This window comes from Acanthaster planci, unplaced genomic scaffold (assembly GCF_054643075.1).
Source record: "Acanthaster planci isolate LZ-2023a unplaced genomic scaffold, COTS_SCS Contig195, whole genome shotgun sequence".
In the NCBI taxonomy this organism is placed as follows: domain Eukaryota; kingdom Metazoa; phylum Echinodermata; class Asteroidea; order Valvatida; family Acanthasteridae; genus Acanthaster; species Acanthaster planci.
In genome coordinates, this window is record NW_028257816.1 from 1 (window position 1) to 21678 (window position 21678).

A 21678-nucleotide genomic window follows, 5' to 3' on the forward strand; every position below is an offset into this window, starting at 1 on the left:
CATGGAATGTTAACTTACGGTCAACAGAAAAAGGGCCCCAGAAAGTAAACATTTTGCCTTAATCAATTCTTTTTCACTTTGAAAGGTAATCCGTTGAATTTCAAGGAAAATTCAAATGACTATCTGCTTTCAAGTGGCTCCAAAAGAGTTCACTGTAATAGACCAGTTCAGATCTCAGATGCAGTTGCTAAACCCTCAAACAATTTCACCATTACACTGGACTTCTATCCTGTATTAAACCATTTTTGTTATTTTTCAGGCCCACATAACCGAAAGTATTACGTCAACTCCATTTAACAATTCAGAGGGAATAATTATCACATTTATGCATTTGATCAGCACCAAAAAGTATGAAATCTTAACAAGAAAATAAAAGGAATAAGAAAAAGTTGCCAGGAGGTTGCTTAAAATGTACAAATCTCAGTTGAAACAAAGATTGTGGTCACTGAAATTCCAGTCCAAAGGAAGAGTTTCAGAAACAGGGGAAATGCATTGACATGTTCTGAAATAAAATCTTGTGGACACCGCAACAATTAATGGCTTGCATAAATACTTACTGATGGTTTTCTTCAAGTTGCTTCATACGTAATTCCATTTCATCATTTTCTTGTTTCATACGTGCTGTCTCGTTAGCCTTCATTGTAAGATCTTCCTTCTTTGTTTGTAAACTGTAAACAATGCAGAACATTCCAAAGCTGTCTTTCGATTTACAACATTCACATACATACACATACAGGTTACACAAAACATTATACACATTTCACAAACACCGCAACAGTAAATGACAGAGCAGTGGTACACTTTGTTATAGAATTAGTGCGAGACATGTATCGGCCATCAAAAATAATAATGAAAGCTCAATCAAACGAAACAGAGCAGTGTTAAGTACCAAAGAGAATATGTCACTCGCACAATTGTGTGGGTGAAAGGCATTTGCGCGTGAACCAGCATGAGAAAAATACGCATTAGTTTGTACAGCACTTCTGCCCTAATTTAATTCCTTATTAAAACAAAGGGAGACAGAATCATGACCGTGTTTTTTTTAATTGAAATGAAACTAAAATAATTTTATAATTCAATAGTGACAATAAGGGCATAGTGTGCTAATTCACAAATATTTCAGATGAACAAATTTTACAACTAAAATAGTAATACATGTACTTAGAAAAAGTTGTTGGACAGAACTGTAGTGAAACACAAGTGTCTACTCACACATTGTCAAGATCCCGCACTTTACATCCACTGATCTCTTGATTCTCTGATGCCTCTTCAATTTCTAGCCACATAAAAACAAGGTCTTCTTTTAAGGATATGTGGTATATTGTTTTCTGATATCGTCTTAATGCACCATTATTTCCTCGTTAAAGTAACAATGTTACAGTTATTTCAGTACCAAAATTTGCTAGGAGTTTGGAAAATTCATGTCATATAAATCATTTCTTTAGTGATATAATGTTGTTCCCGTTAATAATAGGTCAGTTAGCAATGTTTTCTCGTATTTTTATTGAACAAGTTCCTAGCTCATCATTTGAACAGAAAACTCCTTACTCCTTCAAAAAAGTGTCTTCCTGCAATGACAGAGGCAACAACACCATAATTTGTGAGGAAAACATAGGAACTATTTAAATGTTTAAAAAGGATGACATGTTAAAGATCAATCACATTGGTAATTTATAATTTATTATAATCTATTATGTAAAAACTAAATAAAAATTGCTACTGACATCACAAGCACGAGTTGAAGTCTTCTTCATATCTGGCAAAATGAAAACAAAAATTGTCAGGAGCATCCAACAGAAGCCTGTTTTGATGACGTCACACTACAGCTCGGCAATGATACAACTGTTTCATTATTTTGGGGCGAGTGTACCCACATGCTGTAACTGTGAATTAAAAGAGGTTGGACAGTGAGAGCGACTTGGAATTAAGTTGAACTGTCCAAATTTGAATCAGAGTAAGGTCCTGATGAATTTCAGGCAGATGGCTGCAGTCAAACTTACTTTACCAGTTTTTTCTCTGTTCTTCTGCTATAAAGCCTGCTAATATGACCAAAAGGTCTAGAAACTCTCAAGGAATGGGAGCTATATTATGACATCATCAAATTGCTAGATTTGTTTGCTGCCCTCATTGACACTTTTTTACTCTGAGCATTTCCGCAGTAGCAGTAGTTCTTTTGAATTCCAAAAGACGAAGAGAAGCTGCCACGTGAGTCATTATATGGGTAATATTGACCAATGCCCGGCTAAATAATCTTTTTCCATAAAAGCAATGTGATTGATCTTTAAAAAACACAAATTGCCCGCCAAGTCCATACCTAAAGCCATGACTTTTAATTTGCCATCATAAAATAACACCTCCATTGGGAAACCAGTTATGTTATTTGAACAATTGCCTTCTCCTTTGATTTCTGAAGGACATCAAGACCAACTGACAGATCAAGTTTGAAGTTGATGTCTCAACTACCTCTTGAGTCATGGTAGGAATATGATTTCTGTAGTTTCAACACTTAAGGACTTGGACTCCAAAAGGAATGGACTTCTGAAAAACACAATGACTAATCCACAAACTTTGAATTTGACATGGTTGGATCCAGAACCAGATTCTTGGTTTTTTTTTGGGGGGGGGACTTATTTTGGGGCCGAAATTTTACTTGTTTTTCACATAACTTTGTATGACCTTCCGAAAGGGTAAAACTTAATTTACGGGCTTTTTACACACCTTTGAAAAAAGGGAAACCAAAGAATTAACCTTTCTATCACTATTTTTTTTAACACATCAGGGTGGGGGATGGCCCCTGGTGGCCTTCCTTGGATCCACCTTGGGCAGTTTACGTGCCTAATCAAATGATGGTGAAATAAACCATTTCTTATATTTTAACCGTTTAATGACCTCAACCTTTGACCTATCTATCACAAAATCAACAGACCTATGAAAGACAGCAAGACCAACCCAAATACCAAATCTCAAGTTGAGATATCAAATTCTTTTCAAGTTGCATTTGGAAAAATGTTTGCAGAGACACAATGAACAGAAAGATGAATGGACACAGTATACATACCAGTACACTAAATGGCAAGACAAATGCTTGCTTTCAATAAAATCAGCCAAAAAGGTATTTCAAACAGTTCTCATATAAAATGTACCCAAATAAAACTATATTCACTCTGATCAAAAGAGCCCTGCACACAAATCTGTTGAAATGTTATTTGAGGCCCATGCAGCTTCAAATAATTTATTGTCACCAGACAGTAGGTGGGGTGTGGGAAGCTGGAAGAGAATTCCACCTGGGCCTCCCTTGAGTAAGATCAACAACCCAAATAATATGCGCCAGGCTGTTGGAATTTGGTGGCCAGGGGGTCCAGACTGGTAAATCACTTATGTCTTAGCAGTTTCAGCCAGTCAGACAGGTTAAATTTTAAATTGGTTTGAAATCTAGAATCGTGATCCTTGTTCTTGGAAATCAAAACAGCAACGGTCCTGATGCCGGTAGGAGGGGCCTAGGGAACAGCCAAAATCTTAGAGGATGACCCCACCTGGAGAACTGCCACTGACGGCTGGAGGGGCGGAGCAAGGTCCAGCACCTCAGCCAACAGTTCACACAGTTCCTGTGTCTAGAGTTGGAGAGCTAGGTGGGAGTAGCATTTCCAACACAATTTTACCCCTTGCCATATAGGCTCCAAGCCACCACAGGTCAATGCTGTTTCTTCAGCCCCAACTGTTTCTTTACTGCCGACCCTGGCGGGTCAGTCAGTTCAATCCATATCTTTTTTCCCACTCACTGATGCTAGCAGTTCTCCCCTCGCCAGTATTTGGGATGATTTGGGTGTGAGGGTTCCCCAGCATATCCAAGGCAAGATACGGACTGGGGAATTTGTAGACTTTGGCTTGCTTTTGCTTCCCAACCAAAGCGTCTAGGCAGCCATTGACTGCATGTTTATGATAGGATCACGAGTCCTCAGCATAACAAATCCATCCCCATAACCAAATACTGTGTATAACATCAGTCAAGCAGTGGACCTCAACTTTTCTGGTGTTTGACTAATTTTATTTGATTCGGCATCCCACTAGAGTGCAGCAGATACTCAAATACACTGACATTATTCGTTCAGTAGTATTGCGGCACGCAGGATTCGGATGGCATGATTATGATATTCAGTTTCAGCTGAAACAAGCACATGCACCATTCTTGGACTTCACTGAATGCTGAATTATGCCTTAAGCTGTTGGAAAACTCCAACACAGCAACCTACTTTTCATCACTTAATCAGAAGGGATGACAATTTGCGCACACTTGCCAGCTTTGGAAATTTCAGTGCAGGTCAAAATGTCATGTTCCAGCGCTATCACAATCTCAGAATCTGATTCAACTTCAACTGCAGGAAGTGCATCAGAATCTGATGTTGCTTTGCCCCAAAGTGCGCGACGTACATGTCCGCGACCCATTCAGCCAATGAATACCGTATCTCCAACCACGTCGCAGCCCAAAAATCAGCCCCCCCACAATCAAGTGCCAACACCAGTCAAAATAAATTGGACGCTTCCCTTTCTTAATTTATGTTCCAACAGACAGGATGCCAATTTCCTAGGGAACAGTATTTCATGTAGTTTTTTCACCTGGTCCAAGAGTCAGTTCAAATACCCGAAATTTGGTCTGGGCATTAACATCCCACTATTTTGCAGCTCAAAAATTGAGAAATTGCAGTAAGGTTGAATTGCTGGCCCCCTTTTTCTAGTCCTCACTTTCCCACTTTACATTGCTCACCTGTTGGTTTGGTGCCCAAGCATGTACACGGCAAATTTCACTCGATTCATAACCTATCATCCCCTTTAGATAACTCTGTGCGATGACCCAGTCAATATGCCATTTTCCAACATGAGTTTCGATGACGCAGTCGCGCTGGTTTCAAAGTTGGGTACAGGGGCCTTGTTGGCCAAATATGATATTCTGTTTACTCCCTGATAACCTTTGATCTGCTTAGTTTTTCAGTTAACAGGGATATCTATTACGGTAAGTGTATCCCCATGGGATGTTCCATATCTTGTATGACCTCTTAGCACATTCCTCAAGTAGTGCGCTAAAAAAGTTGCCAGCATGCCCAACATATTGCATTATCTTGATGACTTCTTACCTGCTGGTCGTCCCAATTTGTTACAAGCCCTTATTTCATTTAGGGCAGTGTATAAGAACTTCGGTGTTCCCCTAGCTCATAGCAAGACTAAAGGGCCGACGACTCATATTACACTTCTCAGCCTGGCGATTGACGCAGTCAGTCTGCAAATCCAAGTCCCTCAGACCAAGACAGCTTCTGTTCTGTTCAAGGAGCTTCAGTCATTGTTGGGAGCCTGAATTTCACATGTAAGGCAGTTAGGCCCAGTCGCGCTTTTCTCCATCGTTTCATCTGTTCGTTTTTCCTCAGGGGCACAGGCCGACATGTTAGCGTGGCACCACTTCTTGACACATTTTAACGGCACTGTCATATTTCTAGATGATGTTTGGCATTCAAGCAGTAACATACACTTGTATATGGATGTTTCTGCAGAAGTGGAGTTTGTGGCATTTCTCAACAGCAGCTGGGTTCAATACATATGGCCTGAGTGAATACACTCCCTTTGAATGTGCATTGCTTTTCTGAATTGTACCCACTCATGCTAACATTACATTTATAGAGTAGCAGTCTCTGGGCTAAGCAAGTCATAGTTTGGTGTGATAATGAGGCTGTCATATCTACACTCAATCCCCAAACATCCTGTTGCCCTCGAATCATAAAATTGGTTCATGTGTTGGTCTTACAGTGCCTCAAGGCAAAACCATCCATTTTAAAGGCTTTCCCTGACAACGTATAACAGTATTGCTGATGCTCTCTCCCCAATTTCAGAAGATTCATTTTTGGCAACTGGCCCCTGGAACAGACCCCATTAGACACCCTTGCCTGTAGACCTTTGGAACGACTTCAGTTTCATAAAGGTTCATGGGCAATTAATTGATTTGGTTGCACTACGTACAGATTCGGTTTATCATTGAGCTTGGCAGTTGTTCTAATGGTTTGTTGTACGCCATGAATTTACAGAATACTTCATGGTGCCCATTGTTATATACAACACATGGGCTGCTGGCAGTCAGGCATTTGCCATCGATATATTCACATTTCCCACAACCTTGTTACATCATAATTTACGAAAAGTTGGATTGTAGCGCAGTATCATATGCTACTTTTCTTTTCATTTTTTTCCTATGCCATGAGAATCATTGCCAGCAGACCACAAGTCACTTGTGTGGGTTGTGAAAGATTAATTTGTACATTGGGCTTCCCAGGTGGCCTCCTCCAGTCCGTGTAGGGCATAGATCCGGGGTCGACGAGGACTGTGTCTGGGCAACTTTTCTGAGTTTTTTCTTGGGGTGCTGGACCGCCAAACAGCACTCCCCCCAGTTTATCATTTTCTATTTTGCCTATTGTTCAAATCCTTAGTCACCAGTTCAGACAAATGGGGGTGTCACATTTCAGTAAGTAGGCTGCATCTGGCTTCATACCCATTGGGTTGAAAGGAATTAGCATACCTGGCTCAGTGCCCAAATGGTCTGTTATTTGATGTTATGCCTTAATATTAACATTTTTTTTTATAAGCAGCTACATGTGTACACATGCATGGAACATTATACCACAGAAAATTCTTGGTGCGCTGTACAAAGGAGGCTACAGAATCTTTTGTACAAGGATGGACATCACCTAAACACTACTGAATACTGTATTGTGTCCACTTATGATTATTCTTATTCACTTATGTTATTTCTTCTGTCTAGTTATTATTTAATGTGCGTATTTGATTCTGATAATTTTACCCCTGTGAAATTATCAGAATCTATTATCTGTTTGCCTCGGGTTGTATTTGAGCCCAAGTCACAATTGGTTTATTAGATAAAAAAAAGTAAAAAGCAAATCTCTTTGCTGAGCACATTCTTTCAGAGCAGATTATCATGACCTGTGCTGACATTAAAATCTCTCAAAGGGAGTTATCCTTTGACAGATCTTTGGAAAGAGCGGCATTGAGTAGGTGGTAGGATACAGCCTCAGCTCGGTATTTCGAATCAAGTCTAGGGGCACAGTTAGAATTCAATGACAGGAAGTTGACAACAGAAAGTATTCAAGATGTTTGTTGATAGCTGTAGGCACCAGTTTGTGATCTTTTAGTGCTTTGGCTAACTGCCAACTAACTGCCTTTGTTTGGCATTCCATGGGGTCTCAAGATCTTCCCCTCCAGGAAAGGGCAAATCTCACACCAACCACTCAGAGTCTTCCACAGAAATTTCATTTTCACTGGTCTTCTTCATCTCTCTTGAAGAGAACCAGAACCTCTTGGTCAAATTGTTCACACTTACTAGTTCTACTCAGAACCACCACACTTCTAAAAGAGAGCGATTCCATGTGATGTACCCAAAAACCTCAGTGTTAAATACTGGCCTTTGGATATTTTATTAAAGTAAGTCATAACTAATCTAAAAAGCAATTTAAAAGTCAGAGATTTAAAGCCTTAATTTTTATAAGACTTTCACTAATAATTTCAGCTCTTACACTTGAAGTGATTCACAAAAATGCTTACCTTCTTTGAGATGATGCCATTTTTGTTCCAATTCATCAAGTTCATCATGTGTTTGTGTCATTTCAATATCCAGCTTTATGAAAGGATAATAAACAGACTGCTAATCATGTGCTGGTTACTAGGTTGGTATGTACATTGTAAATCTCTCGATTAAAAACTTCTCACATTGATAAGTTTATGAAATATGATTTTGCAGTAAAATGGTGACCATGCTATTAAAAGGCTTATCCAGTCAGGGGTGTGGGCAGGTGTATCCAGCGCAGATTGCCCCCTAGAGATATGTTGTCATGTTTGTTCACTTTTAGGAATTGAAACTGCAAGCATTGTACAAACTGTGCCATCATCTTCTACCAGGGTGAGGAGAGAGGGAATGAAGGTTCTTTTATAGACAAAAATGATGTAGCAGTTTTTTATCTATTTTTTTCTCTGGACACAAGGTCTGCATATGCTACTGGTATCACCTTATCTTGCCCTTCTCGTGTGACCCAACCCAACTTAACACTAGTACCAGATGCAACTGGCCACTTGCCAATGTACCTGAACATTACAGTACCTTTTTAGACAGTGGATATTTAGCCATCACCGGCAAATTTAACCAAATGCTATTTAGCTGGCTACAGGGAGGCAGCACCCTCGTTGATGCTTACACACAAGTAAGCCTATCATGGTTATTAAATTCCCTGCAAATTCCAAGTCGGTCTGGAAAGCGTGGACATTAAGAGATCACTCCCAGCTGGATTCGATCCTAAGCTGTCATTCCTATTTTTTGGGGGGTCTCAACAAATCTCCCCTCCCCCACCTATAGTAGGTTGAGTCTACAACTGCATACCTACCAGATAACCTATACATATACATTATTTCCTAGTCCATTACTCCATTCACTAAAATTCTCCATCACCCAGCGGTGCACCCTCACTCACTTGACTCCAGCAGAAATGATGACCATGATCTTCCTCTTTTTTGAAGTGCAGAGTGCAACGAGGCTGAGTGAGAGGTGGGGGAGGGAAGGAAGTGGGGGGGGGAGAGTCTAGTGCCCGCAACCTACACAGATTACCAATACATACGCAGAATAGCACTGCACGTAAGGATGGTGGGGAGGCAAGGACATACTGCAAATATTCTAGCTCCAATCAGGAGCAAGATAAGGAAGGAAAGAATCAAAGTGAGCAGGACAAATAAAAACACACCAAGGGGTGATGTAATAATCATAAATATCTACAAGACCAGATAAGAGGATGGGTGAAAGCCAGACTCACCACATGGCTTACTTGAGTGTATCTTCCTGCAAGGGTTAGAGAATGACCTGAAAAGGAGGATTTACTGTGATGCCGTCCCCAGCACGGCCAGTCCAAGAGAGTGGTCCCCCAGCAAAACGTCAATGAGATAACAAGAGGTACATGTAAATGTTGAGGTGGATTTCCAACATGCAGGTTTACAAATGTCCATAATAGGACCCCCTTGAAAGAAGCCCAGGAAGATGAAATGGCCCAGACATCATGAACATGGATATGGCATCGATGTTGATCATTTGTCTTTGGAGGCTGGCCAATAAGGCATGGTAGTGTTAATGAATAACTGTGAGACTGGCCCCCAGACGTCCTTTGTCTGGTTGAAATACCATTTGCGCATCCAGATAGGGCACCAGAGTCTGTCAAAGGAGGTTGCCAATGACTGGATTACCAGAACAAAGATGTCTGGGGATTGGAAGGAGGGAGTCTGGTTCTTGGTGAGGAAACCAATCTTCGTAACCAGCTGTATTCCAAGTGGCTCCCATCGAAAGTGCCCATTAGTAATGGATAGGGCCTTAATCTCACAGCCCCTGCGAGTGGTAACAACGGCCAGAAGAAGATGCATAAAGAAGTCCCTCACGAGGGAAAGAGACGTATGCCTCGGTCAGATCCGCAGCATGCCCTCTGCACAAATAGTTGAAGCGTCAAATTCCAGCTGTCACAGATTTTCCTTGTGGACAGTCGTCTACCTCTAGCAGCCATGGCAGGAGTGTCTTGAGAAAGGCCTGCCTGCTCAAAAGATCACTGGACAATATCCAACATGTTAGATGTAGACTAAGCGGGTCCAGGTGGAGGCAGCAGGATCTGGGCCGGAATTGCAGCTCCGGATGCTGAGGCAGCGACAGGGGAACATTGACCAGGAGTCTGACGAGGCAAGAAAACTATGGCTGTCTCGGCCAGAGTGGAGCAATGAGATGAACAAAGGCACATTCCCTTTCTATCTTCGACAGCACCATCGGAATAACTGATAGAAGAGGAAAGGCGTAGGCCAGAAAACCTTCCCAGGAGATGCACAAGGCATCGGTCACCCAAGCCTGCAGGTGTACTGACTGCAGAATGTGGGATGTTGAGCATTCAGGTGTGATGCAAAGAGTTCCACAAGAGTGCCAATCAAATGAGTTAACTTTATTTAACGTTTTACGTCAAAGTGTTTGTACCAGTGGACTTGATATCAAAGCTTCTCTCAACACCAAGGGAAATTCAGTATATTTTTCAACTGATGTATTTTAAAGCACCTAAGAAATAACTTTTAAAAATATAAGCCACAAAAAAAGAACACAAAATTGACGGAAAATGATGAGAAAAGTTTGGCTCTCTTCATTCTCTTACCGTTTATAATCATTCTCACTATACCAGCATATCTGCCACGTCTTATACCTTTCAACCACCGAAAATTATCTTGAAGTTTGGCTGCATCAAAAATGTATAATAAGTACAATATGTTCGTTGCAAACCCTGCGAATCTTAAAAGGCGGCAACCAATGGCTTCAGGATTAGCATCCATAAGAGAAGCAGAGTAGGTCATTGGCACTGACCCCCCCAGGGGTGGTGGGTAAGGCCCGTGGCTGGGTTTCTGGCAGTGCTGGGAGTAGCAGGGCGTGGTTGTCCCTAGCCAGAGAGTAATGGCCTAAGGGCAATGCTTTGGAGCCTGTTGCGGTCATCACAACGGCAAGGGGGAAGCATGGCGTGATGGTCTCAGGGGAACCTTGTGGATGGCTTGAGGGACGAGACTCGATTGACTGGCGAAATAATATCTTCCGAGCGCTGTCGATTAGCTTGACCTCACTTTCCAGGAGGACTAGAGAACTGCCCCTTGAAAAGGTCTTTGGCAGAGGGAAAGACCCTTAAGAGCAGAGTTTAACTGACTAGTGGGGAATATTCAGGGCTTGAATCCAGATTCCCTACGAGACATCGTAGCGTGGATAGAAACACAGACAAAGCTGCTCAAAGCCTGTGATGAAGGAGGTCATGAAGACAATGGAAAGCCATAATGACAAACTCGGGGTATGTATCTAAATTCTCCTTGCAGGCCTGAGATAAAATTCAGTGCAGCCAGGTCAATATTCTTGAGAGCCACCTCTATACATTGGAGGTCCTGATTGGGGAAAGTATGGCCGGATTTGCCTCTGTGAGGAAATATCTTATCCTTGGCCGCCTCAGACATCTCCAGTACAGAAAGATAAGCATCAAAGTCACCCAAAGGAAACTTGAAGTAACATTGATGGCGGATTGCCAGAGTTATAATGCTCCGCCTTGGCTAGATTGTCCAATTGCATCTACGCAGGCACGGTCAAGCAGGATTTTAGGGAAGATGGACAAAGCAGAAGTTTTCCCTGGCAAACAACATTTGAAAGAGGGATGGCCCTGAGGTCTGGGGGCATAGGGCTAGGCAGTCCAAGAACCTGTATCATTTCATGCTGAAGCAAATGGAGGCAGGACTCAGATTGAGAGAGACCATTCACAGAAAGCAGCTCTTCCTCATCAGGTGACTGACCTGGGTCAGAGATATGCAGGCATGGGTCAAGGACCAGTGGGAGAATCAAGGAAATGGCTCTCAGGAGATGCAGGCTGAGACCACCTGGAAGAGAGCGGAAAGTCCCAGTGCAGGGCAAAAGATTCTCTGGAATGCACCAGGGCTAGAGAATAAGGCTCTGGATCTTGGCATGTAGCCACCAGAGGTGGTGGAGGGTAGTGTTGAACAAGCACTGGTAGAGACTTGGAAAGGGTACGTCGTGTTTCTTTTGTAGAGGGAGAGCCAGTGCCTCTCAAATGCTTAACTTTCTTCTTTTGGGAAGAACAGTTGGAGGAAGTGAGTGCTCAGTCAACTTGTGCTTTTTTCCCAAGGAGCCCCGACCCAGACGGCTGAGGAGAGGACTGACCGGGAGAAGCGTGATCACAGGAGAGTCCTGTGGAACCTGAAGAACTGGACAAGCGAACTCACATGCTCAACAGTGCAGTACTGGAGCAAATAAAGGTACTGCACAGTTTGTACCCCAGTAAAGCGACGCAGGGTCCTAATCCGAAACTTAATCCGCCACACCACATTCCCTACGAACTCAGGCGATCCCTTGCTTGCGTTGCGAGAGTAACAACCAGAAGAGGGGTGAAGTACAAAATATCTCCCGATCCTGGGACCGATGAGGGAAAGCTATACACTGCAAGAAAAGGCCAAGCAACAGTTGGGAGAATAATATCCAAATCCGGTAATTCAAATCGGTAATAGGATAACCAGAAATAGATACATATATACAAGAATAACAAACACTAAGAACTTTGATGAATTTTATTTCATAAGCCAGAAATATATATAAGAAAGGAGAAAATAACAGAATAACAAATACAATGTTCATTCTGTCAAAGTTTACACTGGAAACCAGAAGATATACAATATAATACACAATGCCAACTGGCAAGGGGAAGCCTAGAGACAAGATCCAACTGAGAAAAGTCTAGGCAAAGTCAAAGGACAGTCTGTCAACCTGTGCAAGACTGAACGAAAATATGAAAAAGGGACTTTAAAGCAATAAAAGGGAACAGTATTAACTGACTGTTGGAAGAATGAGAACCAGGGTAGAGAGAGTAAAGGAGTGACTGAGAAATGACACCGACAAGTTTAGCGATGGAAAAATTCTTGAAAAATATCGAAGCCAGACAAAAAGAAGTCTGTTAGTAACGGCACTAAGAAAAAAGGACAGAGATCATGGCGGCTGCTGCTGTGGGAGTGAGGACGCACTACCAGATAATTCAGAATTTAGTGAATGGAGTAATGGGCAAGGAAAAAATGCATACGTATTGGTAATCTGCAGCTTGCATTTATTCCAATGTCAAAAAAGGTTACAATAGACGCCAATACAAGTGACAAGGGACTGGACTATATCTCAAGGTGATCATTGATTTCAAAGGCAATTATATGATTGGTTTATTCAGTGTCGGAGCTTCAGTTATTGTTCACACACAATTAATTACGTAGAAAAAAATCCTCAATGGTAGGTAGTCCTACATGTATGTAGTCAACTGCACCACTAACATGATGAATTAAGAAGCTTGTTATCCTCAACCTACACCAGGGTAACCTTCACGGTAACCAGTTCCACCTCAAAGTAACCAGGGTAACCCTCAATGACCAGGTAACCCTTGATGACCAGGTAAGCCCTCAATGACCAGGTAACCCTTGATGACCAAGTAACCTTCAAGTGCAACAGGTAACCCTCAAGTCAAAAACAATATACCATAGGCTTATAACCGATGAGTCTTCTTCATTATATATAACGAGTTTGCCCTTACCCATCGTATATTAATAAGCACTGTATGCTCAGTGCTTGTCCCGAGAGCTTGCGACTTATACAATAGTAATCTCTACTGCTTCACTGCGCAACACAGTTCCCAAAGAGCAAAAGGGATCAACGCAGCTTAAGTAACTCTCAAATACTTCAAGCTGCAATTGTCAAATAACACGGGCCATTTTGATTAAGAAGGTGATTATAACAGTCCTCACTGAACTCTAACCAGAAACCTGCACCTCACAAACCTCAACAAGGAAAGCAAGCTCTCAGACCAGGACTGCAACCAACCGTTGCTATGCCAACTAGCATGGGAACGACAACACGTGATCCCTTCAGTCTAGCTTTGTTAATTCCCCACTTAACTAGTTCACCCAGGTTCCCTAGCCCTATAATTCAACACTCCTTAAATAAACTGGACTGTCTAACCCATTCCCCAATCTTCGATGAGATTTTAAACAATCAGCAGCTCTGCAATTGAGAGTACCACACTAGCCTATCGTAAGAGGTGCACTTGAGGTCGATGAAAGCCCCAACCACCAGCGGTCGTAACATCCGTTTAAGACACTCAGTGGTCGACTCAACTCCGCAGAGCTCTTGTCAGTATGCTGCCACCTTGTGTAGTCCTGGCAACCCATGAAGCCAGCACCCAGAACTTAGATAATGCGCGCTTCTGATTGGTTGCTGCCAGCATGTGTAATGCATGATTTACACACACGCATGAATTATTACTATTAAAGATATGGTACCCTGTTTCACCACACTATTACACATGCAGTATAATTTATGGTTTACAAGTATTTCGAACACATACCTCCATCAGACCTTGTTCCAACTGTGATTTTTTTACAAGGTGTTGCTTTTCCATGTGTAGCAATTGATTTCCAAGCTCAAAACCTGCTAGAAAATGAAATGATTCTTGACTCACAAGGAGAAGTATGTAATAAAAGATTCTCACACAAGATAGCTGATTTGGGGAATCATATCCCATATTGGTGACGAAAGAAATTGAAATGCAGATGGTCACATGGTCCTCTTACTCCAAAGTTACTCATCCGGCTTAAGTGAGGTGACACAAAATTTATCAGCATTATACCTGCAGTACTTCAGAATCAGAACTCCTTACAGAAGAACTCGGGAGAGAGAAACCTTGTTTTTTCTCCAAATGAACCTTTTTACAATAGCTGACAAGATGGTCTTCTGAAATTTATGGGCACAAATTTCCTACATGTATTAATACAAAAAAAGCAAAAACATGGATAATGGACCTTTTTGCCGTGTCAAAAGTGCTCATTACAAATTAATAAAATGCAAGGCAACCGTGAAAAGTTCTTTTGTGAAGTAAACATAGCAAGCAGTGTGCATTACTACGTACATGTACAGAGTAATGGCATAAAATGAAAATGGGACTTTTTTCTTTCTTTGTTTTCTACATTTATGTCTTGAAAATATAACATACCAGCATAGAGACTGTTACAGATTACAAGTACATGTACCTTGAGACCATTCTAAATGAGAATTTGAACTGAAACATAAATACTCAGCATATATGTTGTACAGCAAATCAAACACTTCAGGCTGACCAGGATATCTTGTGCTTGTTCTATGAAAGTGTCATTCAATCAGTAATAACATTTTCTACCATTTTGTGGTTTAATTGCTTGAACAACAAAAATTTAAAGAACCTCAAGCAGCTCGCCAGAATGGCAAGCAGAATCACTGGTATTAAGGTAAGAAAATTGAATGATATTTATGAAAAAGCTCTGTTGGCTGAACTTAACCTGATTTATGGAGACAGGAAGCATGTTTTAAATTCTCAGATGAGTTACAACAAATCGGGCATGACTGTACCATCATTCACACATTACCGTATAACACAAAGATTCATTCTACCACGTGTAATTCGTTTGTTTAACAAAACATTTATGAGATAGGGACTACCATATGCATCCCAGCAGGCAAAAGACGTAATTTCAACATTGAAGTTTGGTTGAAATCTGGTTGGCATGTTGTTTCAATGTTGATAACCATAATCCACGTTATCTCAATATCACTTTTGGGATGTAGTTCAGACGTTGATATCGGTTACGCTATTAGCAACATCAATTCGATATTTACCCAGCGTTGATGATCCAATGTTGTATCGACACAGATATCATGTTTATTGGCATATTTGCAAATTGCAAAATAGGCATTCTTTTGTTGGGGGGGGGCTTTTACACAAGTTTGCAAAAAAGGCATTCTTTTTGTTCTTTTTCTTTTCTTCTAATTTCTTCCTCTTCTGACCAAAAGCCCATTTGTTTTGTACACATTTCTTCCACCATCGACTTTGGTCCTTGTGATGACATCCTGGGACAGACATAAGAAAGACACAGTGTCCGGACGCTCAGCATGTGCTTTGTTCCTGCTACATGTTCATGGCTGACATTGACAATACGGTATACAGAAGGTACAGGTCAGAGGTCATTCATAGTCTTATTACATCCCCCCTTTGAGAATATACAGTGGTGGTAATAAAAGTGGAAAAGGCAGATAAAAAGTACAGGAAATTGTATGTTCAGAAGTAAGTCAATTATGAGTTAATTCATTGACACTCGCTTCTTTTTGGTTCTAATCCAAATCTTAAACAAAATCACGTGCATGCAACAAGACAGCGTAACTTTTATGCAGATATGAAGGCCTCAGGAACAATTAAACTTGGTAACATAACAAAGCTGTTTCTAAAAACGCTTGGTTATCTAAATATCTAAGGTAAACCAAAATAAACAGGAATATAAAAGCAAACTAGCATGTTTCATGCAGCGTGACTTGCCGGTTCAGCCAATAAGACTCTATACTACATGGGGTTTGATAGAACAACATGTCCAATAAAACTTTATGAACAATAACATTTTGATGCGATTCATTCCATCGCAAATCACTATCCTTGCGGAGCAATGCGCGGAGAATGTCAGTGTGGTCAGCTAGCCAGGGAACAAATGGTGCAAGGTACTGCACTAAACTGAGGAATTGTTGGAGCTCATTGACAGTGCCAGGGGCTGGCAATGCACGTATGTCCTGGACCTTGTTTGGGTCCCGGGTACACGCCTGTTGTTAAAAGACTGGATTCCTCATCCAGCACAATGCTCCAGTACCCATGTCGTGCGTCAAATTTGCTGAATATTTTCGCACGCATTGAACTGGTGGGTTCTCTCCTCGAGAGTTGGAGTCTTGTGGTAAGTGCGTTTGGACGCCTTGTTCAGTGCCTGTGGGTCAAGGCACACTCGGAGGCTGCCATTGTCTTTCCTGCTGAATGCCAGCGACGAGACCCAGTCAGTGGGTTCCGTCACTTTAGCAATGACATCTAGACTTTCCATTCTGTCCAGTTCAGCTTTTAGCTCCTCCTTAATCTGGATGGGGTACTTGCGCGCGGAGGTTGCTCGACTGGACACGCATTGTCCTTGAGTTCTGATATGGTACTCACTGGGAAACCGTCCAATCCCAGTGAAGCGATCAGGGTACAGTTTGCAAAGGTCGTCCTTAGTGCATATGGGTGTATTCTGTCCATGTTCCAATTGTAGGGAGGCATCACCATCCGCCAGCTTCCGCTGTGCAGCGGTGCCTCGCGAACTGCACAATGGAGCGTAATGAGATGAAGTGCTTGCGACGTTGGAAGTCTAAGGATTGCTGGACCGTCGGTATCAGCCACAAAGACTGTTGCATCCACCCAGTCCGCGTACCGTAACAGCAATGAAGCTTGATGCAACCGTATTGGTAGATGCGCGTACCATTGTAAGCGAAAATAGGAGCGTATCATGTGGGGTAAATAGAGCCAGGTTTAGGGAACCCATCAGCGTCGAGTACCTGCGGATACATACGTCGAAATATGTGAAGGGGTAGGATATTCCCTTACGCACCTGTGTCCACCTTCACTTTGAGGGTATGCGATCCTAGACGATGCGAAAAGTTCATCACGGGTGTCAGATGCACAGTCACCACCTTTCGTACCATGCTGGATGCGAAAAGTATCAAACTAAATGCTCTCAAACTGGTCCTGTGCAGCTAAAACTTCGTATTCAACAGCGTCAACCTCCTTTGACTGGCGTGACTGAGAGCGCGATGGTCGACGGCTGGCGTCTGGGAGTACGAACCTCTTGTACGTGAACGCAACTTGTGTTTCGGGCGCGGTTTTGAGCCTGAACTGAGACACATGAGCTGCCAATGTCCTTGTTAGCCACAAGCCATTGCACTGCGCACCATATGCAGGGCACCTGGGTGCTGTCCACCACAGTTCTTGCAATGTCCACGCACTTTGACGGCATCCACATTGGCTTTTCCAATATGGCTCAACTGGGCCATGTGTCTGACACTGGCTCCATGCGTACGGCAAATGTCCAAGGCATCTTTCAATTGCAATGTATCATCTTTCTGCAACAGCTTCTTTTGTGCTTGAGGATATTTCACACCAGAGATTAACACCTCAATGATTCTCTCACTGAGTGCTGCGTCATTTGCGAACTGACATTTCATGGCTTTAGATTTGCAGCGTGTATAGAACTCATCAACGCTCTCAGTGTCAAGTTGCAAAAATCGGTGGAATTCCAAGCGATGGATGCGAACATTTTCCTTGGGCTCTATCTGCTTGGAAAATCTGTCCCAAATGTTCTGAGGGTTTCTGAGATCATCCTCTGTCAGGCCCCATGTGTTGAACATGCGCAGGCCCTCCTTGCCTGACAATAATATAATGTAGTTGTGCTGATCAGCATCTGCAATCTTATGTACATGTACATTCAACCACATAGAGGCCGTTTGTTTGAAATCCTTATAGGCCTGCGGTCTATCTGCACTGTCCCAGTCCATTGTCGGATGCAGTATTGCATGACTAAAATTAGACTCCACCATGTTATTTGTGTATACATATAGGCGGCTGGTGCTTACCTCAGCATGACACACGTTGCACTCGTATGTGTAGTGATGCACAGTTTACGCGTGTAATGTACAATGTAGTTAGTGTATGCACCGGCGATGCAGCGTTAGGGCCTTGAGCGGTAGTGACACACGAAACACGTGACAGAGCGTGAATTTGGCCACGCAGAATATAGTCTGGCACAGTCCGTTCGGGCTATAAATTTGCCGTCTTTATGTTGTATATCGATCACTTATACCGCTGCCACCATGTGATGACATCCTGGGACAGACATAGAAAGACACAGTGTCCGGACGCTCAGCATGTGCTTTGTTCCTGCTACATGTTCATGGGCTGACATTGACAATACGGTATACAGAAGGTACAGGTCAGAGGTCATTCGTAGTCTCATTACAGTCCTTTTGCAACTTGGATCTTAATCAAACTTGCATCAGTGAAGGACCCTTGTGCAGAGATGGTCCTAGAACAATGACATCATGATGACGTCATCAAGTGATTAAATATTGATTTTTCAATATTTATTTAAGCACATTGACTTTTGTACATGTTTTTGAAGCATCTGCAATCTCAAAGTCACACCAAGCAAAACCTTAAAGCAAAGATAATACTGAAATATTGATGTCATGATGAATTTTGAATTTTAAATATTATGTAATGTTGTAAATATCAATCATGGCCTCCCGCAAAATTCTGCTTGCAGCAAGTGGCAGAGTATAATTTGTTCTTCAATTCATCTTGCGTGAGTCAAATCACATGACCCTCCTTCTGGTCATAACCGGAAGCGGGTTTATTGTTTAAAAGTGGTAATGGGTATCAACTTGTTTTCAACGGTGTTAGTCTCTTGGAGTGTTGTATTCTTTAAACCATCTACTGATGAATTAATTTTGGATTTTTGCCCTGCCCGACGTGTAGATTTTAACACTGTATGCTCAGTGCATGCCCCCGAGGGCTTGTGAAAAACAAAGCACAAGCGTACTCGGGTGGGACTCGAACCCACAACCTCCTACTTACTAGTGCAGACGTCATCCACTGATGACCTTACATTATTGTCAAGTGCCCTCTAGCAGCCGGTCAAAAATTCTGAAAAATTAATTTTGAATGGATGTCTGTGGTGAAGTTTGTTCAAATCACCAGAAAGCACGGTCAATTCAAAATAGTGCACGTCCAAGAGTTTGCAACGCATCGACCAATCCCAATGCATGAAATCTGTTGACCCTTTCAAAACACGCACTGGATCTACAGATCTCGTGCATTGTGATTAGTCAATGCGTTGCAAACTCTTGGAGGTGCACTATTGTGAATCGTCTGTATATTGATGTGGATGATGATCTTTACCAAGTAAACAAGTGTGAAAGTTGGGGGCTGATGAAATCATCAGACTGGAAGTTATAAAAAAAGTCCTTTATTCTTCAAAATTCAGTAAAAAAAACCAACCGTGACAGGTATAAGCGTGAAATGCCCATTAGATGATAGCTAAAACAGCAGAATCCATTGCACCAAGTGTATTTCTGGCTTACCTATTTACACACGAGGAGCTTACGACAAAAACACACTTTACTGTATTTACGTACTCGAAAATCCCATTTGTACGATATGTTGTGTATTGGCTTCTATGTGGGTGAACACGCTTCGTCTGCCTATAGATAACAAAAGACCTCACACATTGCATACTCAGGACGGTGAAACAAGCACGTGGAACTGAAGTCAGGTCACTGCATGCAATACCAAATGACTAAAATGTTATTTCAACACAGCGCTGAAGTAAGACCACTTAAATTTGTATGGAACGCCAAAACAACAAAATGTTCCATTAAATCTATATTCTTTGCTTTTTCTCCATGAACACAATGTTCACTTGTATTGTACATATCTGATTTGGTTGAAACCTTGTGGGGAGCTGGGAAGGGATTTGTTATAGACAATCATTGACCTTATGTACATAGTAACATGACATTAAAGGTGTACTCTTCAACACATTATAACTCCTGAAGTACATGTTCGATTGGGTTCAAACCTTGCAGATATCTTGAAAAGGGAGTTCTTCCGACGAATATTGACTGATGTGATGATGGCGTTGATGTCATCATTTGACAAGTCACATGACATTAACCACTTCCTGCCGGGGCAGTTATCAATGTTGATGATGCTGGGCCGGGATATTTATCATTTTTTTCTGTTTTCAAAATTCATTAAAAATTCCTATTTTCATTTTCTGGACACTTAAAAACATGTGAAGGACTGTCTGGTGGCCCCTCTAGCCTGACAGACAAAATCTATTGACGCCTGAGTATTTCAGCCAGGCCTGTAGCCTTGTAAAAAGAGCCCAGATTGTGCAGTGTTATATAACTTTCTTTTGTTCACGAACCTGGCTCAGTGTGCTGCTGACCTCTTTTCAATAGGGGCCAGATTAGCATGCAGCGGTGCTGTGTGGCTCATTGCTGCGGCGGTGGAGTGCTTTTGTCCTGGGTGGTAATCTGCTTGCTCTAACTGCTCCAAACCATGGTATACTGTCTCAAAATAAGGCTGGATTATCTCAACTTTTGAGAGTGAAAAAATGTCAGTAATGCCGAACAGCCTGGTCTTTTGTTCCAAGTAAGGTCTTTTGTTACAAGGCCTTTGTCCCTTTGTCCGAGTTCGGAGACCCCGGCTACGCATATAAAGCATACGTGTCCGGATCCGGAATCCCCGGCAGGAAGTGGTTAAAGGCACACTCGTCATAGCAGTATATCTCGTGAAGTAAAAGATCTCATTGTCTTCAAATCTTACAGATATCATGAAAAGGGAGTGCTTCAGACTAACATTGACCTGATATGATAATGTCATCAAGTGGCAAATCAAGTGACATTAAAGGTACATTCTTTAAAGACCTATGTCTCGTGAACTACATGCCTGATTGGGTTGAAATTTGGTAGATGGCAAGAATGGGAAGCGTTATAGACAAGGTGACATGATGTAAAGGGTGAAAAATTTTGTTATATCTCCTTATGTCTGAAAGGGTTCCAATATTTTGTCCTAATGAGGTCATCAAAATTCTTCATAGAAACTTTGGGAATTATTTGTAGCTTTGGGATAGATGTTTGAGTAAGAAGTGAGAAATCCAAATGTGGTAGTATCTCAAATGAAGGAAAGCCATTTTCTTATGAAAAAAGAAAAATGCAGATAGGCCTTTCCTCTGTCCTAAAGACAGTTAAACCTCTAGTTGGCTTTTTCACAATTTTGAAAAAAAAGGCATTCTTTTTGTTTAGTTTTTGGGTTTTTTACAAGTTGCGAAAAAGGCATTCTTTTTGTTCTTTTTTTTTGCTGTTTTGGCAAAACAGCTTTTGTTTTCCTTAAAGTTTTTTTTTCCAAACATTTTCTTGCACCAGTTGACTTTGACAGTTTACTATTAATATCTGATCGACTTCAAACTTAGCAGACCTTTAGACAATCATGCAAGGATTGTCCTAGAAGAAATTTGTCATGATGACGTCATCACATCATTTATTTTTGAATTTTGAATATTTAATTATTATTAATTAATATTTTAATTAATGCGGACACTTTATCCAGGTGTTACTAACTAGTTTCAGAGACAAAATAACCACAAAATTTGAGACCACGCACAACT

At 41.6% G+C, this 21678-nt stretch overlaps 1 protein-coding gene across 1 annotated transcript; it reads right to left on the reverse strand.

The window, feature by feature from the left end:
- Window positions 1-538: 538 nt before the first annotated feature.
- On the reverse strand, window positions 539-14058 carry LOC147795052 (uncharacterized). Its single transcript, XM_087132307.1, has 4 exons — window positions 13980-14058; window positions 7597-7669; window positions 1213-1276; window positions 539-668 (listed from the first exon to the last, which is right to left on the reverse strand). The coding sequence occupies exons 1-4, from the start codon at window positions 14031-14033 to the stop codon at window positions 554-556; spliced, it is 306 nt and encodes a 101-aa protein (XP_086988433.1). The 5' UTR covers window positions 14034-14058; the 3' UTR covers window positions 539-553.
- Between the last annotated feature and the right edge of the window lie 7620 nt (window positions 14059-21678).

Coding starts and splice junctions, on each gene's coding strand:
- LOC147795052 (XM_087132307.1), bottom strand. CDS start 14,033: ATGGAAAAGCAACACCTTGTAAAAAAATCACAGTTGGAACAAGGTCTG. Junction 1,277..7,596: donor ATGGCATCATCTCAAAGAAG/GTAAGCATTTTT, acceptor TTATGTGGCTAG/AAATTGAAGAGGCATCAGAG. Junction 669..1,212: donor GTGCGGGATCTTGACAATGT/GTGAGTAGACAC, acceptor CATTGTTTACAG/TTTACAAACAAAGAAGGAAG.